We start from the raw sequence: 14888 nt of genomic DNA, 5'->3' as shown, positions 1-14888 counted from the left end.
CACTGTCCTACTACATTGCTACTATTTCTAATTGCAGAGAAGGCATAAAGTCTCCTCCTACGTTTTGAAAACGTGAGCTCAAAGTGCTCTAACTCACAGAAACAAGTGACAAATACGACCTCGTGGCAACGCGCGAATCCTGCGTAGTTATATATAATAGCGAAAGCCTCAAATGAGAAATAGAGAGCTCTCATGTTGTCACGTCTGCTTTGTTGAGATATTTGAGTCATCTACAGTTCTTTATCTCTTGAACTAGTACAACAAAAGTCTCTTTACCCGACTCTTATGAGATACAAGAGCTCAGATTGGCGGGCGTAAATCCCAACACAAATCCACTTATTTATTTTATGGGTCCATTGTTTAAACTGAAAATGCATTTCTCTCACTCTCCCCACTTTCATGTGCTTATGGGTTAGATCCACAACAAAACACATTATAAGAGCAACCACAATAGTTGTTATTTGATGGCCCAGCAGTTGTATTTCAAATCCCTTTTACGAGGCCATTCAAAAAAAATGGGCTATAATGACAATGGTTTGTTGTCCCAAATATGCTAGGCCAATCTAGCAAGAATGGGCATTGGCATGTCTGAGTGTTTGCTAGGTCAAGTACTTGAGTACTGATTTTTGGACAACTAGGTCAAGTAAAAAAACAGTTGGACATTTAAATACCCGTAGAAAAATCAGTGACTTCTCTATCCTCTTGCTTTCTTTTTCTTTCTTTCCCTCTCTGAAGCAAGAGGAACACAACGCAGCCTTTTCTTCTCCAAAACCGCTCTTCGTCGGTGAAACTCTCTCATTGAAACGGTGCCGTGTTGAAACTACTAAAAGGCTCGATCAAGTCACTGGTTCGCTTCGTTGTTGAAACTCTCTCTCATTGGAACAGGGCCGTGTTGAAGCTACGAAAAGACTAGATCAAGTCACCGGTTCGGTTTTTGTGTGTTTTCTTTGGGGCTTGAAAGCCTTGCCAGTGTGAAAGAAAGTGAAAGGGGAAACTGCTTTTGCAGAAAGAGAAAGAGAGATGGGCCTTTTATTTTTTTTATCTAATTTATTTATTTTTTTGATACAAGGAATTTTATAATCACTTTACGTGTGTATATGATTTGTGTGTTTTGTTGATTCTTGAGTGCTCTTGACTCTAGTGTTTTGATTTTCTATTTTTAAGGATTTTTCTTCATGTTTTCCGATTCATACGCACTCTCAAGTGCCCTTAAGTGTAGTAGATTGAATCAATTTTTGGTCTTCCTTTTATTGTCACTCGAGCTTGTGTTTTGGTGTGGAAGCAGTAGTGAGTGGTGGGAGCAGAGAAACAGTAACATTATTATATAGGTTATAGCATAATGTTACTGTTTTCGTAACATTACAACTATGACATTACATGTGGGTGTAATGTTAATATTTTGTATTTTTATTGGCATTGTTTGACAAATGTTAGTAATAGTGGAATTTACAAAAATAGGGTGATTAGCCAGGGGCATTAGCACAAACAACATAAAAAGAAATTGAAACCATCAGCAGTCTTTGCATTCAGCAATATTATATCATTAGGATTGCTGATGAACAATGTTTTATAAATGCTAGTTTAACAAGCAATGTCTATCCAAAAACAAATTCCCAGTGCACAAGGCTTAGGTCAATGTAAGGCCAGGGGCCAAATGTACTGAACATAGAGCCAAATTGCCCAGTCATCTTTTCTGTAAGATATCATAGATGTTCAGCAAATTAGCAGTTCAAGGTTAAAATACCCAACTCCTTAAGCCTTCACTTCCACTGGCTTTGGTCCATGTTCTGGAAGCAACAACCCCAACCCTTCCTTCCTATCAGCATCCCAATATGGTTTATACTTGTTCTGATACAAAGGATTGGAGCTTAGCACTCGTGGCTCGGAAGTCCCATTAATCTCCAAAACTTCAGGCAGGCCATTGATGCACCCCTTTGACATACCAACATCAATTCTAATTGCCCTATTACTACAAGCACGACTGATCCCGAACTCCTGAATGGTGTGACCCATGATCATCCTCTTAGCACCAGGGATGGTAGCCAGAGCATGTTCAAGTGCAATACAATCACATCTTCTCACCGAGTCATAAGAAAACTTCCGCAAATAAACCACTCCCTCCCTCCCTTTGCAATACTCGGGTGGCGATTCCCCCATCAACCCATTTAGCCAATTCCTCACCTCCTCATTGATCCTCTCCAATCCGAATTTGGAAACATGTTCGGCCAAGAGCCCTCCATGTACGAAAACAGAATCCCCAACAACTACAACAGTCAAATTCTTCGACAAAAACCGCCTCGCAATAGGCCCATCTGGCCTCAGTGCAGCTATCCTTGCCCGGTAACCATGCTGATACTCTTCCTTCACACCACGGATAAACGAAGGAATCCCTTGAAATGCATCCTTCTGCTTCTCCAAACCCTTGCATAAATCCTTAATTTTGTTTCCCGCAAGAAACCAAAACCCCCAAGCCCTAAATTCCTCGAACCCCGCCTTCGTCGCAATTCTAAAGTCACCCTCCACATTCATGATCTCATGGTTCCCGTTCAGGGTTATTAAATACCCACCACTCCTCTCAGCCTCCCGCTTCAATTTCTCGAGGAAATAAAGGATCTTGAGCTCCTCGCCTCCACGATCGAACACGTCGCCGAGCTGGACCACTCCTGCTGATCCACCGGTCCATCGATCGGACCTGTCAATCAATCCGGCCAGGCGAAATGCCTGCTTGGACTTCTCCAAATCGCCGTGAAGATCACCGATAGCGATCAGACGGTCCGGGGCTGGGTAATGGGTCCGCAACGTTGAATATGCAGGCAGAGGATCAGAGGGAGAGCCAGCATGAGAATTGGAATTCGGGTTAGAAGGGGGCAAGAAGATGCCACTAACAGAGAAATCGACGAATGTGTCAACGAAGGAGGCGACGACGTCTGGTATCTTCTTGCATATTGGATGAGGATCTTCCATCCTTTCCAGTTGGAAATTCACAAGTTATTTGTCTTTTTATTCTATTTGTCTTTGTTCCGTGTAGGAATTGTGCTCCTCAAAATCAAATAAATAAATAAATTTGCTCAATTAAAATGATTTTTTAGGTAAGGCCCAACCTAGGTTGGCAACATTATGTCTAATTGTCTAGTTAAAATGATCAAATTTGTTCGATCCGATTTAAACAAAGTTTCGATATAAATTATATGTCTGATATATAGGTTCAGACACATTTCGTATGATTTAAAACATGATTAGGGTCTAAATATAGAAACCTTATTTGATTTATTGCCTAAATCTTAATTTGAATTAGATTATTATCTTATTTACTTAAATTAATTAAGATTTAAGTACATTTAAAATTGAATCAAAATTAGTGTCTGAATATATAAATATTTAGTAAACATGTTATTTTGTCGAAGCTGCCCAACCTCACCAAAAAGGGTCGGGTTCCATTGGGTTGATGGGTCGTACTTGAAACCGCCATAACCTGAGAAAATAAATCAAAACCCAAAAACCCTAAACCCTGCAACTGATAGTCCGTCGTCTCGCATTGCGGTTCAGCAGAGATGGATCACATAGCAGCCGTTGAACAGCAGATGATACAAGAGAGGCTAAGGCGTAAACTCAGTGAAGTCAACACTGCTGCTCAGACCTACCTCTCTCCCGTCCAAGACCACATTAATTTCAATCTTCAGGTCTCTTTCTAATCTCTGTATGACGTTCTTCTTGACGTTGCGTGTTTTGGGTTCCTACGTTGCTTTCTCTTGTAGATAACATGGGGGTTTTTGACGGGCATATTTGTAGTTTTATTTTCTGCCTTTTTTCCGTAATTAGGGAAAAATATGAAATTTTGATTTCTGAATCACTGGATATGTTGGGAAAGGACGAGCTTTGTTGAGATCTTCTGGTTAATGCACTTGCAGAATCCTTTCTTATGTCCCCAAAAAAACTAATGGCCTTGTCTATAATTGTGCTAGAATTTATTTTTGCCTTTTTATTGTAATCTTTTTGTGTTTATCACAGTGTTATGATGGATGATGACACATTGAGGCATTTAATTTTTTCATATTTCACCGAGCATAAATTTCGAGATGTTCTTGAAGTTATACAACTTTCTGTTTCTACAATTTTTAATGAACTAGATATTATTATCGTCATATCTGATAGTTTGCTATTATTGTTAACTGCTGCAGAAAGCGTACTTTAAGTGTGCATATGAGTGCTTTGATAGGAGAAGAAGACAAGATGAGATAAGCACTTGTGTGGAACATTGCAGTGTCCCAGTGGTCAATGCGCAACATCATTTTGAGAATGAGATGGCGAAGTTTCAAGTAAGTTTTATTCCCTTTTTGTCAATCGTAACTTTTTCATGAGACTATATCTTATAAAAAAATTATTTCACTGCAATGTATTAGTGGTAGTAGAATAACCCAATATGTTTCACAATATTCGCCAAGAAGTGGTGGGGGGAGTAATAAAAGATAAAGTATCTCCATGCTTATTATCTGGGAAATACTCTATGTTGAGGGGAAAAAACATTTCAGAGAGAGGTCTATGGCTTGTGTGAGAAGTATCTTAGATGGATGACACATGTTGTCTTTGTTTAGCAGCCTTCAACTGAAATTGAGAAATGGCCACTATTCCGAATGTAAGTTAGAAACGGGGGTCAAACGCATGTAGAAAATAGACAAAGCAATTGATATTCCTCGTAGAATAGTAGACAGTACATTGTGGAGATGGCTGATTTCAATAGCTCAAACATTTTCTTGTCTATTCTAAACTTCAATCAAGTATCTGAACCATTGAGTTCAAAATATAGCATATGTTAATTACATGTTGTTTTTATCAGCCTTTGTTTCATTTTGTCAAAGGAGGGGTATGATGCAAGGGTAAATGAACAATCTGTCATTTTATTGTTTTTATGGTAGCTGTGCCTTGATATCGGGGACTTTATTACTTAGTGCAATTGCATATATTTTACTCCAAGCTGAATTGAACCAAGAACGGTTTTTATGTGAACTGAAGCAAAACATATTGAAGTCTGATCAATCTGAATTGATAGAATTGTTTTGGTTTAGCTTCAACTGGAAGGTTTGGATTGAGAAACTCCCATAGGTCTGCATGCCTTATTAAAAATGGAAGGTGCAAGTTCATTTTATCATATTGCCTTGGTTTACTTGTGTAAGATGACTCCCCTCTGGTGAAGTAGTATTTTGTTACATAACTTCTATGGAAGAAAACTCATTCTTTTCATTTTCATAGGGAACTCATAGATAATGACCTGGAAACTAATTTGGACTAGCAGAGAAGATGCATTAAACGCTCATTAACTCCTGGCAAAAAAAACTACTCTACATTGATATCATGGCAGCTTGGTAGGACTAACGTGCCCTGTTTTATCCTACGAGTCATGTGATCGTGTTGTTTAAGTAATTATTGCATGACAATGACAATGGTCTCAGGGGTTTTGTAAATAATGGTTGCTTGAACTAAACAGCTGTCTTATCTGGTGTAGTTTAGATCCTTCATCTTTGTCTATGCTCAGCATGCTAATTCCTAATGCTTCATAAAATGCAAGGACCTTGCAACACTAATTCTTCATGATTACTTACAGTAGTTCAGAAACTTTTTTTTTTTTTATTTCCTGTAGGTATATGTTTTGGAATGTGGCCCCCTTGGTGCCATTTTTCATTAATTGTGCCTTCTGCTTAAAAGAACATATGTTCTAGCAAAGGGAAAGCCAATTATTTTCTGGGACTATTCATTTCCATTATGTAAGTTTAGTACCTTCAAAGTAGAGTCCCCTATCCAATCCACGTCAGAGACCGGCCAAGCTGGAGTCCTAAACATCTTACTGCCATTGTGTATTTGTAGTAATGTACTATATGGTGTCATGCTTGGTCATGTGACATCTGACTCTGTCTGTGAGCTACCACTCTAAATACGGGTCAATGCTAATAATGATAAATTGAAAACTTGAGTGCAGGAAAAGTTAAATAGGTCACTGATGGTCTGCCAAGACAAGTTTGAGGCAGCAAAGCTCCAAAAGGTTGGAAGTGATGCCGTGAATGCTCTAGAATCATGTGTCGATCAGTCAATCGAGGAGAATATCAAGACGCTGCCACATCTTGTTGGAAGATTAAAGGCTTCCTTCTCCATGAGCGATTAGTTCAAGCATTGGTCTGAACTTCTGATAATGTTTCTCTCTTTCGGTCATTGTTCAACTTTCAATATTCTACTTAAGTTACAGTAGTCCATAAACATCAAATTATTTGAGGTTGGAAGAGAAAAAGGAATCACATTTGTTTGGATTGAGAGATCACCTCCTGATCCTAAGTTGAACCGTTGAAGAGAATGTCTAATTTCTACTTATATTGGTGGACGGCAGTTTATTGATTATTCAGATGATTTTTTACCCAATTGTTCAATCCTTCACAAGAGAACGTTTTTACAGAGCTATTGATACTTGCAAAAGAGAGGGTGATCTCAATTACCATATGGCTATTTCATTATTCATCAATTTCAATTGCTTCAGTTCATCTTATGAATTGTTTTCCTGTCAAAAAGAAAAAGGAAAAAAAGAGAGCCTTGTTCTTGAATGGACCTGTTGGCATGATTGACATCCATCACGTTGGGCGTCATATATCATAGGAAAAATCTCATAACGACACCAACCAAATAAGACAACCTGTTACCAAGATAATGCATTATTCTTTACATTGCTCGCGATAATACTACCCACAAACACCGGGGATATCATAATTAAAACTTTCTTCCAGAGAGAAAAAAGGGGAATAAAGAAAGAAAGAAAGACAGGATTAAGATTTGGATGCCACGCTTGCCTCAGCTTCTTGTTTGCTTTTCTGCTCCTCCAACTTATCTATGGCTACCTGAAGTTCATCTGTACCCCCAACAGCTCTCATGGTGTAGAAATAGACCCCAAAAACAAATGCTGTCAAGCCTCCTGCAACCACTAGATTCTTGGTCTTTGGTGCAAGGCTGCTACCTCCTAGAAGTTTAGCCATATTGAAAGCAAAACCTCCAAGTATGATAAACTTCAGCAACTCCAAATCTGCATTAGTCATAGAACTCAGGAAAATAAATCTTGAACCACAAATTCAGCCATGGAAACTAAAAAATCCATGACATGACAAAATAACACACACAAAAAAAAGTTCCTCAATGGAGATGAAACACAGTTACATGACAGCTGCAATGAAAGTATGCCACGCAGCAAGTCATTTTGGAAAACCAGTCCATCTTTAGTTCGCAAAAACAGGGAAGCAAGGGAGCTGCAGATTACGTGTTAGATCAAAACAAATTGAAGTTGAGAAAGTGAGCTATAGACTAGATGATGGAAAAGTTGTCAACATTATCTTAACTATAAACTACTTTTCATTCAATGTCCTTCTTCTCTGAGAAAATCAAATAAAGTGGCCAAACATCATTTAGTTTAACTTGCAGAAGCACCCCCAAACTCCATAGACAACTGGAATAGCAGATAAATGTATGACAAATAACATCAAGCACAGGAAAATATATGTTTGTTCTGTCACTGGCTCACTGCTAGAAAACAGGATCTCGAGAAAGTTTTTTATCAATAACAAATTACTCACAGTACTTAACAATCTAAGAAATCAACAGTACCCATCATATCTATAGGTTTGATAGGTAAAAATAAAATCCCTGCTCTACAAAGATGCATATTGTATTGGACATTATTATTAACTATTATACGGGGGTTAACAACGGAAACCCTAAAGCTTTGGTAATGCCAGATTATGAAGATGTCAATGGCAGTGCACACTATAACTATTTATAATATGGGGGTAACCAACGGAAACCCTAAACCTTTGCTAAATGCCAAATTATATAAACGAATTTGGCAGGGTGTAATCTTTTTTGTCAACTCACCAATTGAAGGAATGGCACACATTTGCTCATTGCCACTGCTGAGACTAACTACGGTGCAAAAGCAACTGGTCTACAGACTCAAATTCCTTAAGGTTGTTGACTACATTTTCTACTTTCCTGGATAACTGGTCGCTATGCCCTTCAACCATTCTCATAAATGCAGTTAGCTGTTCTTGATATGCTGAACATAACCGCTTCTTATTCCTTAGCTCTGCGGTTAACTCCTGAATTTTCTTATCCTTCTCGTCCATGGTTTGACGAGCTTCACGTGGAGCCACCACAAGAGGATGATTATGGTCCTTTACAAATTTTGTTATCAGCCATTTTCCGGACTTATCAAACTTAACATGAATCATAGCCTTACAACCTTCTCTTGTGCTTGAACGAGGCTTCCTCACTGGGCCAAATTTACCTCGAATGCTAACACAATAACCCTCTTTATTACATCCCAATCGTCGGGCAAGAACCCTACCATCTCTTTCAGAACGACGACAAGACATCACACGCATGACAAAGCCTACACGTCGTGCATATTCATCATAGAATATCTTAGCAGCATCTTCAGATTCAAACTCCATACCCTCATGAGGTTCTATAATTACATCTCCCCCACATGTTGCCATCTCCCCTCTAGAAGAAGTGTCCATTGCAGTAGCTCCCATGTTAAAATTCATCTGTTCAATGATGTAAGTCGAGAAAAGTGTCAAAATCCAGTTTGTGGAGAGCGAGGGAGGCCTTGAGCAAGATAGAAAGGCCACAAGTCTAATTTTCTTAAAGTTTAAAAAATATTATGAGCCCTACGTAAACAATTGGTTCAAGGCTATTCTCATCCATTTTCTTAACAACAAAATCCTTTTTACCTCCAGCGCACAGATCATAACATGATGCTATAGCTATGCTAGAGATGTGAAAGCTGGTGCAACTTCGTAAACACCCGGAAAATAAATCAACAAAAGCAGTCATCTGGAGTTCATCACTAAAATTAGCAAGTAGCTATTAGAAGTGTCACTGAAAAAAAAACAAATAGATTTTGATCTTGTTCACATAGAAGGTAATTACACTAAATTACCGAGAATAGATAAGGCTGATAGTGCCAATTCACAACCTCAAAATAAACAGCAGAATACAAGAACAAGAAAACAGAGAAACTACTAATGAAGATATGATCAATATCAAAACCCTAAAAACCAGAAGATTCATAAGGCAAAAATCATGTCGAGATGTTTTCACATTCTCCAGAGTTGTAAATCAAATCAAAATCGAACATTCCACAAGTCACATATAAATTTTCCCAGATAATCCATGTCAACATGTTTCACAGAGTTGTATATCAAATCAAAGCTCTGACGCATCCATATCAACTTCCCACAAGGAGAAAATTTTGACATCAGTAGCTCAAAACTAGACGGAGAAGGGTTTTACAGACCCATGGCGGCAGCCACCATGAAAGTAATAAAGGTAAAATATTTATGATTTAGACCATTTGTGGACCAAATTTTGGGAAATTCCGAGCAACAAAACAAATCAAGTATCAAAGCTATCTCACAGAGGAATCAACCTTTGACTGAATTTGATGAAAAAGACACTGAAGAACTAATGGATACCTGAAGAAGCCTCTTGAGGTGGAATCGCGAGGGAGCGGTGGTAGAGGAGGCCAGGTCAAGGTGAAAAGGCGTCGTTTTTGGTTTCAAGGGAATTGACTCGACCTACCTTTTTGGTTATGAAAACTCGATAAGGAATACAGTTAACGCCACTCAAGTTCTGAAAAATGATACTTTGACCCTCTTATTTTTTATAAATGACATCAATCACCGTAGACCTTAAATTCAATGTAAATATTCCCCCTGTTTATTTTTTTGAAATTATAAATATTTCCTTTCTCTACTTTTACATCCTCTCTGTTGATTAAATCTGTCTTGGCAATGAGAGTGTATTTTGATTGAGGGATTTGGAGGAAAAGAAAGAAAAAGGGAAGGAGGGAAGGGAAAAGTAGGTAGAATATTTTTCCCTCTCTAATGTTTCGATAGATTAAAAAAGAAAATTTGTTTAATTTATCCTTATTTTTATATTAAAGTATTATGTATAAGGGTAAATTATGTTTTTAACTTATAATTAACTTAATTAGTCATTCATTCCCTCCAAATGATCTTATTTTGGGAGGAAATATTTTGGCAAAGTTTAATAAAATTTCTCCTTAATTCTCTTCAAATATCTTTCCTTAATTTTTTTTCTAAACTATCCAAATAAGAAAATTGGAAGGAAACTCAATTTCCCTTCCCCCAAATCCCTCAATACGAACACACTCTAAGTTTTTTGTAGTTTATAATATGGAAGTTATAGTTCATGCAATTGAGTGTGCACACATATCACATGTAACTTTTTATTTGGAGGATGGAGTCGTAAGTTTGTCATTTAATCTATAAAATTAGTTTTCTTTATATAACCTCAAAGCCTAAATATTGTTTAGGGGACCCTTCGGATTGAGAACAACAATAGCAATGAAATTTGAAATAAAAAAAAATTAATGCATTAATTCTTTATTGTGTGATAATATGTGAGTTTATGAAGGAAAAATCATCTAGAGTAAGGCTGACGATGGATTGGCTTATATGTATGAATATAAGTTCATAGAATCTACACATCATGCTATGTAATGCGCCGTCAATCGAAAAATTGAGGGTTCTACATTTAGTGGTACCATAAATTTAGTAAGCTTTGGAATGACTGTATATTAGTGTATATGTACTTTTATTAGAATGTTTAATATGTTATAATGATCGATGCTCTCTCTAGTTGGATCGGCTTGCCATGCTGTAGGTGTTGGAATCACTGTTGTAGTAGTTGGTTTTTACCATTGTGACCCTTGACATACTTGGAACACCGTGGCAATCTCTGTTTACAAAAACAATGGCTAGATGGCCGAAAAAATCATTTGATCGTGAACTGCACTTAGCATGAAACAAGGTGATTTAGGCAAACTTCAAGTCATCCCATCACCTCTGTGGCTGTATAGGTCTTGATGTGATTGCAACTCCACTCACGGCTCTAAGATATGTAAGATAAGTGTGTCATCATGTGTCATTATATTAGTTTAATAACCAACTAATGTAGCAACTTCATATTGATCTAAGCTAGATAAAACATACATGTTATTTATGTGCTAAATTTTTATTGGTCTAAGATAGCTTTATAAAGACATCTCTTATTTTGATGGAACAAGAGAAACTCACGGTGCACAAATCAAGCCCTTGGTCCTCTCTCTATCTCTTTTGAATTAAAGCCATCACTAAGTTCAATCAAGCTTAAAAGAGAAAGAAGGGAGAAATCGGATGTTCAATAATCAAGTTTTGTCTTCATAGGTCTGGACATGTATTATCATGTTAATATTATTAGAATTTTGATTGTAGAGATTATGAAAATTTCATGATCTATGATTGTAATAATGATATATGTGTAGATTGTTTCTGGTCACAATATTATAAAGTATTACATGTGGTATCGGAGCGATGGGTTAAGAAATTCATGATCTCTCGATTATGGTTGTTATAATTGCATGAATCGCGATTCGATTCATGCTATTCGGATCAATTTTAATAGATAACGATACGAAATCGTAACATAAATCAAAAAGTTTTTTGAATCGGTTGAATCGAATTGGCGAATAGTTGGAATTCTCAGAATCGACGATTCCAATGATGTAAAATTGTCATTTTTAAAAAAATATAATTCATTAAAATTGACACCGTTTAACTTTTTTAGAAAAAACAATTAAAACGTTGTGATTTTGGTAAAAACCCTTAAATTAAATTACTTCACTTACACATTGTCCTACACTATGCACGACGAAGCCAGCTATTTGTCACTTTGTGGTTTTTTTTAGTAGTTAGTGGCCAGCTGTTTGTCACTTTGTCTTTCTTCTCTTATTAGTAGTTAGCAGCCAGGTTTGTCTTCTTCCTATTAATAGCAAGTTTGTCTTATTTCAACTTTTTTTATAAATTTCTTTCAACCTAGGTATTGTGGGGGAAGATCTTAAGACTGACACGTGGTAAAATCTTATTGGTCACTTCAATTGATTGATTTTACCATTAAACATAAACCCATTATTTTGGGATTAGCCTACCACTAAATCAGGAAATTGATTTGGAGAAATCTCTTCAAATATTCAAATGAGTTGTGAAAATATGAAACTCATTCACTATATAAAGAAGGGCAAGACCTCAAAGTAAGATTTAAGCTCTATTTTGTGATTCATTTGGCTAGTGATTTTCTTGAAGACTGACTTGAGCGTCGAAGTGTCATCGGCTATCAAAACGGCCATCGATTCATTGATCACCTTTGTTTTCAAGGTGAGGGCAGTCGGATCACGGAGGAGCAAACAACTAAACATCCCCAGCAATGCCAAGGAGTGTTCGGCCAACGTGGTGATCAATTATTATTCACCATATTTTGGCGATCACAGTGGGAGCGATCTATTTCCACGAAAAATCAAGTTGGAATTTTGATATGACCACCGTGAGATCTGAAGTTGGGTTGGAAGTAGGAGGAAGAAATCCCCAACAACGAAACAACCACGATGAAGATGGAGGAAATGACCATCCGATCATTGGCGTAGATGTAAATCCGCCAATAATTAGTGCAGCGATAAAAGGGTTAATACCAACTGAAGAACAGGTAGAAGTGGAGATCCGACGTACAATGAAGTATGTCGAGTCCTTGCGACAAGGGCTCATTGAATTCAAGCGAAAGGGAAAGCGCCCCTTAACAGTCCTCACCACGGAGCGGACGAGAGGGTGCCAGATAGAAGAGGTAGATCTCGTTCAAAGTGGAGACACTCACCAAGCAAACATTCCTACACCAGTAGGGAGTATGAAAGAAATCTGCATCGAGAAGAGAAGCACAGGCTAGACCGGCACTCATATCATGCTAATAACAGGCCCCGTGAGACCAAACACTGGAATGAAATGCCAATCAAGTACAACGATGAGCCTGATGCCTTGAAGGCTGATCTCATCTATGGTGGCCATTAAAGAGCAATGAATGCTCTTGATGAGATGACGACCTCCCCATTCACGCGTGAGATCAGGAAAAGGGAGGTACCAAAGAGGCTGGTCATGCAGACATTTGAGCAATTCAATGGCCAAACAGATCCCGTGGCCTATTTGGACCAATTAATGCCAAGATGATCATATGGGAAGGACATGAGTCAATCTTATACAAATTCTTCCCATCATCCTTCGGGCTAATGACTTCACGATGGTTCCACCAGCTTCCTCAAACCTCAATTTTCTCATGACGTGAGATGGCAAGACAATTCATCAACCGCTTCATTACTAGCAGCCGAGAGCCAAGAACTCTCAATTCTCTACGTACAATGAAGCTAAACAGTGGAGAGAAGGTCTCCGATTACCTGTCTAGATATCTGGAGGTGTGTGCTGAGGTGGAAGGTTGTGATGAGCCAACGGTTGTCATGTTCTTCAAGATTGGGCTGCTGGACAGATGTAAGCTAAAGGAGTCATTAACTTTGTATAAGCCGAACACCATAGCTACCTTACAAGACAAGGTCCGGAGGTATGTTAAGGTGGAAGTAACTAGTTGTGAGAGAACGACCTCACCAAGGTATGAGCACGAAGAGTTCCAAAGCGGTAGGACTAGGCATGATGACAAAAAGACCACAAGCCAGGCAAAAAACCATAGATCATGGAGGAGTTCGACCAATAACGTTGAATTCAACATACCAATCCATAAGCTTTTCTACGAGATCAGGGATGAACCATATATAGTTCGACCATCTAGAATGGTTGGAAACCCAGATACAAGGGACAAGAGATTATACTTCTCTTTCCATAGAGACGTAGGCCACCTAACCAAAGAATGTGATGACATGCGTGAGCAGTTGGAGGAACTGGTACAAGGGGGAAAACTTGCAAATTATGTGAAGAATAAAGACGTTAAGAATGCTAAGCTCAAGATAATGTCATGGTAATCGTAAAAGCTTGAGGGCAGGAAGACGATGCCTCGAAAGAAGCAATCAGTGTTATCACATTGGAAAGGCGGGGGCACATGGCATATATGAACAATATTGCCGCCCAGGCAAGAATGGTCGAGGATTGAGCAAAGAAGAAAACAAAAAGGTTGGGTGTTGATATTAAGTTCTCAAATAAGGGCCTAGCTGGAATGGACCCTTTACATAACAATGTTCTCAAGATTACCATGAGAATTTGCAATTACGATGTCAAGCGAATTCTCATTGACCAGGGAAGTTCTGTGAATATCATATACTACCCGTTGTTTGAGAAGTTAGGACTAACTCAGGCGGATCTTATTCCAGAGATAGGATGCCTATTAGGGTTCAATGAAAGTCATGTTTATCCCTTGGGGAGGATTTGAACGAGTGTTTGGGTGGGCCCAAAGGCATTGGACACAGAGTTCCTTGTGGTGCAAGTGAGAACGACCAACAATGCCATTCTAGAAAGGCCTTGGCTTCACTCCATCGAAGCTGTGCCCTCAACCTATCACCAAACTCTTAGGTTTCCACACAACGGGGAGATACACGAAGTCAATAATGATCGGCCAAAATGAAGCAAAGAAGTGACTGACACATGGGCCTTGAGGAAGATCTCCAGTTTATCTTCAATGTGTTAAAACTTAATAAGCTCAAACTCAGTACAACAAACCTGAGAAAATTTACTTAAATACTTTATTCCTTCTTGTAATAAATGGGGAGCCCTTTTGGCGTACTTATCCTCGTATTCTCATTTTCTTATGAATAAAGACAAGCTTGGATTCACAGTGATGCTATTCGAAAACAAAATTTCACTAAAAAGCCAAGGGGTTCCTCATAGAGGTTTCAACTAGACGGACAAGTCTGTCAGGCTAAAAAAGTCCATGGGACTTCCCAAGTGCATTGGGTTTGAATAAAAACCTAAGGGGTTCCTTATAGAGGTTTTGGTTGGACGAAAAAATTCGCCAGCCCAAAAAAGTCCATGGGA

At 38.3% G+C, this 14888-nt stretch overlaps 5 protein-coding genes across 5 annotated transcripts; 2 read left to right on the top strand and 3 right to left on the bottom strand.

Annotated features, from left to right (window-relative positions):
- Positions 1 to 1491: 1491 nt before the first annotated feature.
- On the bottom strand, positions 1492 to 2979 carry LOC120004753 (shewanella-like protein phosphatase 2). The gene has a single exon (XM_038854043.1). It carries the CDS (start codon positions 2962 to 2964, stop codon positions 1753 to 1755), a length of 1212 nt encoding a protein of 403 aa, XP_038709971.1. The 5' UTR covers positions 2965 to 2979; the 3' UTR covers positions 1492 to 1752.
- Positions 2980 to 3435: 456 nt separating this feature from the next.
- Positions 3436 to 6399, top strand: LOC120006134 (protein FAM136A-like). Its single transcript, XM_038856042.1, has 3 exons — positions 3436 to 3680; positions 4179 to 4316; positions 5972 to 6399. The coding sequence occupies exons 1-3, from the start codon at positions 3552 to 3554 to the stop codon at positions 6152 to 6154; spliced, it is 450 nt and encodes a 149-aa protein (XP_038711970.1). The 5' UTR covers positions 3436 to 3551; the 3' UTR covers positions 6155 to 6399.
- A 248-nt stretch (positions 6400 to 6647) lies between these two features.
- LOC120006135 lies at positions 6648 to 8041 on the bottom strand. The gene is made up of 2 exons (XM_038856043.1): positions 7900 to 8041; positions 6648 to 7057 (listed from the first exon to the last, which is right to left on the bottom strand). Exons 1-2 carry the CDS (start codon positions 7919 to 7921, stop codon positions 6804 to 6806), a joined length of 276 nt encoding a protein of 91 aa, XP_038711971.1. The 5' UTR covers positions 7922 to 8041; the 3' UTR covers positions 6648 to 6803.
- Positions 7906 to 9637, bottom strand: LOC120006133 (protein FAR1-RELATED SEQUENCE 5-like). The gene is made up of 2 exons (XM_038856041.1): positions 9504 to 9637; positions 7906 to 8573 (listed from the first exon to the last, which is right to left on the bottom strand). The coding sequence occupies exon 2, from the start codon at positions 8571 to 8573 to the stop codon at positions 7944 to 7946; it is 630 nt and encodes a 209-aa protein (XP_038711969.1). The 5' UTR covers positions 9504 to 9637; the 3' UTR covers positions 7906 to 7943.
- A 3561-nt stretch (positions 9638 to 13198) lies between these two features.
- On the top strand, positions 13199 to 14286 carry LOC120006020. The gene is made up of 3 exons (XM_038855899.1): positions 13199 to 13804; positions 13903 to 13989; positions 14155 to 14286. Exons 1-3 carry the CDS (start codon positions 13199 to 13201, stop codon positions 14284 to 14286), a joined length of 825 nt encoding a protein of 274 aa, XP_038711827.1.
- Positions 14287 to 14888: the final 602 nt, after the last annotated feature.

This window comes from Tripterygium wilfordii, chromosome 9, assembly GCF_013401445.1.
Source record: "Tripterygium wilfordii isolate XIE 37 chromosome 9, ASM1340144v1, whole genome shotgun sequence".
In the NCBI taxonomy this organism is placed as follows: domain Eukaryota; kingdom Viridiplantae; phylum Streptophyta; class Magnoliopsida; order Celastrales; family Celastraceae; genus Tripterygium; species Tripterygium wilfordii.
This window is presented reverse-complemented; position numbering and strand designations above follow the sequence as displayed.

What these genes read in the sequence shown, in the direction of transcription:
- LOC120004753 (XM_038854043.1), bottom strand. Translation starts at nt 2,964, where the DNA reads ATGGAAGATCCTCATCCAATATGCAAGAAGATACCAGACGTCGTCGCC.
- LOC120006134 (XM_038856042.1), top strand. Translation starts at nt 3,552, where the DNA reads ATGGATCACATAGCAGCCGTTGAACAGCAGATGATACAAGAGAGGCTA. An exon ending in ACATTAATTTCAATCTTCAG is followed by an intron (nt 3,681 to 4,178) that starts GTCTCTTTCTAA and finishes TAACTGCTGCAG; the next exon opens with AAAGCGTACTTTAAGTGTGC. An exon ending in ATGAGATGGCGAAGTTTCAA is followed by an intron (nt 4,317 to 5,971) that starts GTAAGTTTTATT and finishes ACTTGAGTGCAG; the next exon opens with GAAAAGTTAAATAGGTCACT.
- LOC120006135 (XM_038856043.1), bottom strand. Translation starts at nt 7,921, where the DNA reads ATGTGTGCCATTCCTTCAATTG. An exon ending in GTGTGCCATTCCTTCAATTG is followed by an intron (nt 7,058 to 7,899) that starts GTGAGTTGACAA and finishes TGACTAATGCAG; the next exon opens with ATTTGGAGTTGCTGAAGTTT.
- LOC120006133 (XM_038856041.1), bottom strand. Translation starts at nt 8,573, where the DNA reads ATGAATTTTAACATGGGAGCTACTGCAATGGACACTTCTTCTAGAGGG.
- LOC120006020 (XM_038855899.1), top strand. Translation starts at nt 13,199, where the DNA reads ATGGCAAGACAATTCATCAACCGCTTCATTACTAGCAGCCGAGAGCCA. An exon ending in GTGAGCAGTTGGAGGAACTG is followed by an intron (nt 13,805 to 13,902) that starts GTACAAGGGGGA and finishes GCTTGAGGGCAG; the next exon opens with GAAGACGATGCCTCGAAAGA. An exon ending in TGAACAATATTGCCGCCCAG is followed by an intron (nt 13,990 to 14,154) that starts GCAAGAATGGTC and finishes CTCATTGACCAG; the next exon opens with GGAAGTTCTGTGAATATCAT.